The 9,681-nt window shown below is 41.5% G+C and overlaps 1 protein-coding gene across 1 annotated transcript in view; it reads left to right on the forward strand.

Moving 5' to 3' along the window:
- The window catches only part of PRMT9 (protein arginine methyltransferase 9), a 35,867-nt gene extending 26,191 nt beyond the window's left edge, over window positions 1–9,676 (forward strand). The window contains exons 10-12 of the mRNA XM_055404398.2: window positions 3,294–3,447; window positions 8,079–8,201; window positions 8,489–9,676. Coding sequence (XP_055260373.2) covers window positions 3,294–3,447; window positions 8,079–8,201; window positions 8,489–8,704 — 493 coding nt within the window. The 3' untranslated portion in view covers window positions 8,705–9,676. The remainder of the gene's footprint in view (window positions 1–3,293; window positions 3,448–8,078; window positions 8,202–8,488) is intronic.
- The last annotated feature ends 5 nt before the right edge of the window (window positions 9,677–9,681 follow it).

The following is a 9,681-nucleotide window of genomic DNA, read 5'->3' on the forward strand; positions in this document are numbered from 1 at the left end:
CTAGACTTTACCCAAAATGCTAATACTAGACTTTACCCAAAATGCTAAAAAAAGTTGGTAGGACAGGAATAATGAAAATGAGTTTGGGGTCAGTGGGGTACACCTTTGGGCTAATTTATGTAAGCACTTATTACAACTTAAATGATCATGTACTTATTTATATTTAGTGCAGACAGACCTTCCTGATTTCTGGTGAAGACTTGTTTCAGTCAGTCCGATCCCATTACACTCAGGAGTCTTCTCTTTCTTTGCTGATTCTTTGCTCATGAAATGACCTAGTTATGATTTGGCTCCCTATCAGTTAGTCTTTAGGGAAAGTTGTTAGGAGAGCAGCCTGTTTAACTTTTGTAAACTTCTCTGTCAGTTTTTTACTTTGAAACATTTCAAAATTTTAAACTTAAGAAAAATTGCAAGAAAAGGAACAGCAAACATGAAACCATTTTCTCTGTTGACCCATATGATGGTTGTTGGCCTCCTAACCTTCCCCCTTAACAGTTCAGCACGTGTCTCCTTAGAACAAGGGCTTTCCCTACATATCGTCATAAGATGATCACACTCAGGAAGCTTAACATTGATCAAATACTATTATTTAACAGATAGTCTGTAATAAAATTTACCCTGCGTATCCCAGTAATACTCTTTATTGCTTTTTTCCTCCCCAGTCAAGTTCTAATCAAGGGGTCTGTATTACATTTAGTTGCCATGTCTTTTGACTGTTATTCAGTTGATATTCTGGTTTTAGATTTTTAAATGGTTGAGATAATCCATTTAGTAAAAACAGAATTAATATTAAAATAATTTGAAACTAAGAGCCGAAGTGCCAAAGTTGTTTTGAGGAATGTGATGTTTTATAGTTTATCAAGATTCTAATGATGTATTCAGGAAAACTGCATAGCAAACAATTTTAGAAACTTAGAGGAACTAGTTTTTTAGGTATGCACAAACGTATTGGTCAAAAACTTTGTCCTGTATTTTTATAAATAGATCCTTAGTGACTAGAAATATTTAAGAGTAAAAGCTTACTATGAAAGGTATATATGATAGTATGAAGTCCAGCTGTCTGTAGTAGCAGCCTGTCTAGAAGTTCAGGTGGAAACCTGTTTGGACTGTTCAGTAAGGATGAGGAATTTTAACATTTGATTTCAAATGTGGCAAATGATTAAAATACCTTAAAGTATCCTCCACGTCTGTTTCATTTGATGGCAGCAGGTGACCCCCCACCCCACCCCGCACTGCTCTTACTCCTCCCACAGAGCTCAGGGGTGTGGAAACAAGACTGTATATGTGGGCCTGGGCGCTGCCTTGGCCTAAGAGCCTTATATTTCAGATGGGAACTTCTTCCATAGGCGTAGCTTCCAAGCTCCAGCAATAGGAACATGTGGTTACAAGTTACCCCACACTCAGGGAAGCCCAGAGGTGGTGTACCTTCCCATCAGGTATAATTTACAGTTTTCTTAGTCCAGGTGCAATCTACCCATTAAGAAATATTTAAAAACTTTTTTTTTTTTTTTAATCATAAGCAGTGTTGAGAAGGAAATGGCAACCCACTCCAGTGTTCTTGCCTGGAGAATCCCAGGGATGGCGGAGCCTGGCGGGCTGCCGTCTATGGGGTCGCACAGAGTCGGACACGACTGAAGCGACTTAGCAGCAGTGTTGATAACTCAGCTGACATTCCACCCTTATAGAATTTCCAGGGAAACAGAAAGTGAATCCAAGATAATTGTAGGAAGAGAAGATGTTTTGTTAGCCCTTTATTCATACACTTTAGAGTATTTGGATTTTTAATCACTTTTTCTTTCAGAGTGTTTAACCTTTTATTCTGAAATAATTTCAAGCTTACAGAGAAGTTAGAGAATAGTACAGAAAACCACACACGAACCTTACATCACAGATTGTTAATGTATTGCTACATATGCTTTATTCTTCTCTCTGAACACTTTAAGTTTCAGATACCGTATTCCTGTCCCCTTAGATACTCTGGTGTGTATTTTGTGAGAAAAAGGACATTTTATATAATCATCACACACGTGTCACAGTGAGGAAATCTGTATGGACACAGTACCAATACCTAAGGGAAACAAGGTCTTCCTCAGACATTTCACCATTTGTGGCAGTAACGCCCTTCGTAAGTTCAGAGTCCGTCCAGGGCACACACGGCATTCAGGGTTAGTCTCCTTTATCCTGCAGCAGTTCCTCAGTCTTTCATGACATGCACAGTTTTGAAAAGCGGAGGCCTTTTATTTTGTAGAGTGTTCCTCGTGTTTCTTACTAGAGTCAGACTGTTAGAGGCCACAGAAGTTTGATCACATTAGGAGGGAGATATGTTGCTTTATCCTAGATCTGTGGATGTGAACTTAGATCAGTTGGTTTAACTTGTATCCATCAGGTTTTTTTGGGCTCCAAAATCACTGCAGATGCTGATTGCAGCCAGGAAATTAAAAGACGTTTACTCCTTGGAAGGAAAGTTATGATCAACCTTGATAGTATATTCAAAAGCAGAGACATTACTTTGCCAACAAGGGTCCGTCTGGTCAAGGCTATGGTTTTTCCCGTGGTCATGTATGGATGTGAGAGTTGGACTGTGAAGAAAGCTGATCGCTGAAGAATTGATGCTTTTGAACTGTGGTGTTGGAGAAGACTCTTGAGTCCCTTGTACTGCAAGGAGATCCAACCAGTCCATTCTAAAGATCAGTCCTGGGTGTTCACTGGAAGGACTGATGCTAAAGCTGAAACTGCAATACTTTGGCCACCTCATGCGACGAGTTGACTCACTGGAAAAGACTCTGATACTGGGAAGGATTGGGGGCAGGAGGAGAAGGGGACGACAGAGAATGAGATGGCTTGATGGCATCACCGACTCGATGGACATGAGTTTGAGTGAACTCCGGAGTTGGTGATGGACAGGGAGGCCTGGCGTGCTGTGTGATTCATGGGGTCACAAGGAGTCGGACACGACTGAGCGGCTAAACTGAACTGAAGTTGCTATTTTCCCTTTGTAGTAAGTCATTTATGGGGGTGAAACTTTGAGACTCTTAACTACCCTCGTCGTAATTAAACTTTCAGCCTCTAGTTTTAATAGCCACTGATGACTCTTCCCGAACCTGAAAACTTGCACCCATCCAGCTCACTGGTTACTTTTCAGGGGATCTACCCGTCTGCCATTGTGAACCACCAGCCAGCTACCAGTCTAAAGACCATTACACTATATACTTAGATCCCCAACGATTTAGTTACTGATATTTTTAAAATGTAGGAACTCAAGATGCTTTTTAAAGCATTTGTCCTTCCTCCAGGTGTTTGCTACAGTCTGGAGGCAAGATCTTTCCCCAGTACGTGCTGATGTTTGGGTTGCTCGTGGAATCGCAGACTCTGATGGAGGAGAGCGCTGTGCAGGGGGCAGAACGAACTCTTGGCTTCAACATAGCGCCTTTCATTAACCAGTTTCAGGTAAGTGTTTAGAAAAGAAGTTCAGCCAGGTGGCCGTCAGCCACAGTCTACCTTCTCTCTCTCTCTGTAGGTTTATAGTCGCTGTGTTTAACTGGATTGCTCTGGTACTCAGTTTTTTAGAGCCAAGGAACTTACTAGTGGTAAAAGTCAAACCTTAGGGCTAGTATAGCCAAGAATTTTGTTGTTTTTGACGGAAGTCTGATTCTTGTTCTGAACCACTGTTGTAAATAAAAAATAGGGTACCAGGTTTAGTCTTATGAAAAATTATGATCCTTGTCTAAAAAAGCAGCCACCAGGAGACCTCTGTTCTCAACAGGAGCTCTTAATCATACTGAGGCTTGAGGCTAGCAGGGGAAGGCGGGAGCAGCTCATGTCCGGGCACTCAGACTGCAGCGGGCAGGAGTGTAGGAGCTCAAGGAAAAGGGGTTAATTACTGTTTGGAAAACAAGGATATAGTGCTGGCAGAAGTACCAGCAGCAAAGTAGAATTTGTCAGTTGTAACTGTGGAATGGATGGAATGTCTAGGGAAGAGTCTAGGGGTTGGAAGGAGGTGGAACCTGCTGAGTAAGCCAGAACAGCATTTGGGAAGTGGGGTGTTGAGCACTGAATTCAAGGAGTGCCATCTAAAGCCTGTAGGTGGCAGGAAGCTCTTGCATATGCAGTCAGCATATGAACAGCATTTGCTCAACAAATAAATTTTTTGAGGAAATGATTTTTTTCAGAGCAGGCTAAAAAGTTTTGGAGTTTATTTAATCTCAGTTTTTTGGAGAGTTTAATAAAGAAAATGTACTTACCAGAAGACGTAAGTTTAAGTTTGTAGTCCAAAAATACCACCTTCTACTGTCTTTCTAGCTTCTTTTTGATCCTGACGTCAACAGTCCTTTGATTCCATCAGAATCTACAATATTTTAATCCTGCCATCTTTTCACCCTGCCTCCCACCTCATATCCTCCTTTCCTTAACAGCTTATGTTTCATGGTCGATACATTTTTCACGTATCTCTTCCCTGCCATTTTTTGCTGGCCTGGGGACAGTCCCGCCGTGGTTAAACCCAGCTTTCTGCCTTCTCTACACCGGTGCCCCTGCAGCTGGACTGTTGACTGTGGCCTCACTTCAGCTCTGACCAGTCATCTCAAGAGGCTCCGTAAACTCGCTGGCACTTTTGCCTCTCCTAGTCTGCCCACTCGTTCTGAGCTGTTGTCTCGTCGCCTCCTCTGTGGTGTGCTCAGTCACTCGGGCTTTTCCCGTTCTTTGCAGCCCATGGGCTATAGCCCATCAGACTCCCCTGTCCATGGAATGTTCCCGGCAAGAGTTCTGGAGTGGGTTGCCATTTCCTCCACCAGGGGATCTTCCCGACCCAAGGATTGAATCCACATCTCTTGCATTGGGAGGTGGATTCTCTTCCACTGAGCCACCTGGAAAGCCCCACTTACTGTATGAATGTGTTAGTCACTCAGTTGTGTCTGACTCCGTGACCCCGTGGACAGTAGTCTGCCAGGCTGCTCTGTCCATGGAATTCTCCAGGTAGGAACTGGAGTGGGTTGCCATGCCCTTCTCCAGTCTAATGTGATGATTAACTGACTACCACACTGACAACGGAGTGAACCAATGAAACACAATGAGAGGTTGTAAAAGAAACAGTTACACAGAAAACAGCAGAAATTCATTCATTCAACAAATGTCTTCTCCATGTGCTCTTTCAGGTTTTGGGAATATAGTCATGAAATTAGAGAGGTTTCTGCCTTCATGGAGCTAGTATTCAAACTGATTGTAAATAAGAGAGTGAACAAAGGAGTAAAAAGATTAGCAAGATAGGTAATGAGAACTGCGGTTAGAGGGTAATGGAGGTGGAGGTATGGGATATTCTGTTTTATTTAGGTAATGCCTAAGGAAAGAACTCATGGATAATTAGTGATATTTAAGCAGAGATCAGAGAGGAATCAGGAAACAAACCATATAAAAGTCCAGAGATCAGCAAGTGCAAAGATCTAAGGCCAGAGCATGATTGGAGTTCTCAAAAATGGCAGAAACCATGAGGAAGAGCCAGGTGAAGGATGTGGTAAGAAAAATACCAGGAGCCAGATCCTGTGGAGCCTCCTATAGGGATCATGGGGTTTTGGCTTCTACTCTGAAAGGGGTAGGGGAAAAACTGGAGGGTATTGGGCAGAGGAGGGATAAGGTGTGACTTGTTTTGAAAAGCTTGCTGTGGTTGCTGTGTTGGGAGTAGACCACTGTAGCGACCAGGCAAAGGCATGAGGTTGTTGCCATAATCCAGGGGAGAGGTAAGAATGGCTTAGACTTGAGTGGTAGCAATGGACATGGTGCACGGTTCAGACTGTTGATGTATTCTGAAGGTAGGTTTTGTGACAGATTGGATCTAGGGTATGAGAAAGTGCCTGCAAGGCCAGTTACCATATATTGATAAGGGGAAAATAGCAGGAGTATCAAGTTGTGCTTATGTTTTTGTGGGGTCATTAAACAGTCGGATAAGAATTCCGAGAAATAGCTAGCCTAGAGATATAAATTTGGCAGTCAGATCTGGTAGATGATGTTTAAAGCCATAAGACTGGGATGAAATCACTTTGGGGATGTGTAGAAAGAGAATATAGAGTCAAGAACTAAGTTCTAGAGAACTCACAAAATTATGTGCTTTGGATTGGAAATCTAGGAAGGAATTAGCAATGACGACAGGAGAAGCCAGTAGGCCGCTGGAGAAACAGAAGTGAGGGCAGATGATGAGATACAGCATGAGGGTCAGCATGCAGGTTATGAGTGACACAGGAATCTAGAGCTAGTCTTCTAGTAACTGAACCAATAGGGACACAGGGCAGGAGTCCTGGCAGTGGCATGGAATTGCTGTACGTTTTTACTGGTAGGGAAGGTGGGATGCCCAGGGAGAGTTGGATGGATCTGTGTCCTGTTTCCCTGCAAACAGTTGTTCTTTAATATATTACTCAAAGCACACAGGGCATGTTTATTTATTTGGCTGTACTGGATCTTCATTGCTGTGCGGGAGAGTGGGGACTACTCTGTAGTTGCGGGGTGTGGGATTCCCATTGCGGTGGCTTCTCTGGTTGCAGAGCGTGAGTTCCAGGGTGCCTGGACTTCAGCAGCTGCTGCATGTAGGCTTAATAGTTGTGGCACACGGGCTCTAGAGCAAAGGCTCAGTAGTTGGGGCACATAGGCTTAGTTGCTCCACAGCATGTGTTTTCTTCCCGGATTCAGGGATTGAACTTGCGTTCCCTATATTGGCAGGCGTATTCCTTACCACTGAGCCACCAGGGAACCCCTAAGAGGGCTCTTTTAAAAAAAAGTTTCCTATTTCAAATGCTGCTGCTGCTAAGTCACTTCAGTCATGTCCGACTGTGCGACCCCACAGAGTCGCAGCCCACCAGGCTCCCCTGTCCCTCAGATTCTCCAGGCAAGAACACTGGAGTGGGATGCCATTTCCTTCTCCAATGCATGAAAGTGAAAAGTGAAAGTGAAGTCGCTCCATCATGTCCAACTCTTAGTGACCCCATGGACTGCAGCCTAACCAGGTTCCTCCGTCCATGGGATTTTACAGGCAAGAGTACTGGAATGGGGTGCTACTGCCTTCTCTATTTCAAATAAGAAGGCTAAAAGTTAATAGCAAGGTTTTATTGTTACTAAGGGCTTCCCTGATAGCTCAGTTGGTAAAGAATCTGTCTGCAATGCAGGAGACCCTGGTTTGATTCCTGGGTTGGGAAGATTCACTGGAGAAGGATAGGCTACGCACTCCAGTATTCTTGGGCTTCCCTTGTGGCTCAGCTGGTAAAGAGTCCGCCTGCAATGAAGGAGACCTGGGTTCGAGTCTTGGGTTGGGAAGATCCCCTGGAGAAGGGAAAGGCTACCCACTCCAGTATTCTGGCCTGGACAATTCCATGGATTGTATAGTCTATAGGGTCACAAAGAGGCAGACACAACTGAGCGACTTTCACTTTCTCAATTGTTATTAAAATTGATGCAACAGATTTTATTATAGTGTTAGTTGCTCAGTCATGTCCAACTATTTGTGACCCCATGGACTGTAGCCTGCCAGACTTCTCTGTCCATATAATTTTCTAGGCAAGAATACTGGATTGGGTTGCCATTCCCTCCTCTAGGGAATCTTGACTCTGCATTGTGGGCAGATTCTTTACTGTCTGAGCCACTAAGGAAGTGATTTTTTTTTTTTAATCATAATTTGCAAAGTTGAGAACCACTGTCTTCTAGATAATAAACAATTTTCAAAATGAAATCTACTATTAATTGTTCAGTAGAATTTGGCATATTTTATTAAATAGTACAATGATTAATTTTGTGCTATTTGCTTATTAGCTCATCTTCACACATAAGCGCATCCTTGTTTAACAGTTTTGGGAGCTGTTTAATCTGCTTTTATCCAAGCAAAGAATCTTCATAGAAAGTTATTTAACAAACCTAAAACTTGGTTTGTTCATTCTTCCTGCAAAACTGGAATCGTGGAAGTCTTTTTTTGCTTTAAGATTGATGTGGCAATTAAATGATGTAATTGATGTAAAAAGCACCATATCATTGAGCTAAGTACAAAGCAAGAAACTTGGGTCACAAAAAGGACTGAATTAAAAGCAAAAATTTTATACTTTCTTTAGGTACCTATACGTGTATTTTTGGACCTGTCCTCATTGCCTTGTATACCTTTAAGCGAACCAGTGGAACTCTTAAGACTAGACTTAATGATGCCATATCTGAACACGTCTAACAGAGAAGTAAAGGTAAAATGATTATTCTTGTCATATTCAGAACTATCTTAAATTATGTAATACTTTACATACTTAAAATAGCTTTAGCCACTTTCTTAGAATTTAAATGTTACTTTCTAAACAGTATCCAGACCTGAGTTTGGGTAAATATCAGTGACTAGAATAGGTTGGTATTAATTTGAATTGGGTGATTAAATGTATTTCTTTATAAAATTTGGATTAAAGCTGACTAAAAAGACAAAGACTTATCCAAGTCTACTCCATCTGATGAAATTCTTGTGATTTCTTAATTTTCATAGGTACGCATTTGTAAATCTGGACAAGTGACCGCCATTCCATTTTGGTATCATATGTACCTTGACGATGAGATTAGGTTAGATACTTCGAGTGAAGCCTCTCACTGCAAACAGGCCGCAGTTGTTTTAGATAAGCCCATGCAGGTGGAAATGGGAGACGAACTTGTACTCAACATCCAGCACCACAAAAGCAACATCAGCATCACCATAAGGCAGTGAAGAGCAGTTTTCTAATGAAGAAATGTGGAAGTAGAGCAGCGGGTTTCCAGTTCTAGTCTGAATTAGTAGTGGGATTGTAACCATAAAATGGAGCTGTATTTAAGTCCTTGAAATGGTCAAATATTTTTAAAACATTGACCTTAATAAAGTGTATTTAAAAGACCCTAACTTCTAAAGAGTAGCGTTATTACAAAAATCCTGCTGCAGGCTTCCTTTCTGGCAAAGGCTGTCATTAATTTTTCAAATTAGGAACTTTTTATTGGTTGGTTTTTCTACTTATTATAAATTTGCCAAACTTGTTAGTCTGTACTCTAAAGCTGTAAAGATAAGGAATTTTGAGCCTCCTATTCATTTTTTAGACATCGTGGCTATTTTCCTTGAATCTGAACTTTTGGTGAGGATACCTCAAAAAGTTGGTTTCCACTGAAGATTGAGGGTTTATGTTTACCTGTAAATTCTAAGCTTGCTTCTTGTAAATGTTGAAATACTTCTGAACCACCTTCTCAGTTTTGTGTTTTGGGAATGCAAATCTGAATAAGACTTTTAAGCTACAGACTAAATGTAATTAAAGAGTAAAAGAAGGACAAAAAAAATCTTAGGAGGCAGCATTGTTTCTGGTCTGCCCTTGGCAAAGAAAAATTTTAAAGCTGATAAATTCAGAAAGAGTTAAACCTAAACCAGTATTTCTCAAAGTTTTGATGAAAAAAAAAAATTAGTCCAGATTTCACAGACCTGAAATAGGGAGATTAATAAAGAAGATTATCATGCCTTGTATATACTGTGTGCTCTGTAGGTAAGCCACGCAGAAAATAAGATGTACCTTCTCTCCACACTGCCTGTTCTCCTTGCCTTTAGTATTACACTGCCCAACTTTGAGTCGGACACGACTGAAGTGACTTAGCAGCAGCAGCCCAACTTTACTTTCAGTAGAAATGTTTTGTTTATAATAGACAATAAAAACTTTGTACCTAATTACT

This window comes from Moschus berezovskii, chromosome 19, assembly GCF_049115385.1.
Source record: "Moschus berezovskii isolate FMDL1 chromosome 19, NW_MosBer_1.0, whole genome shotgun sequence".
Classification (NCBI taxonomy): Eukaryota; Metazoa; Chordata; class Mammalia; order Artiodactyla; family Moschidae; genus Moschus; species Moschus berezovskii.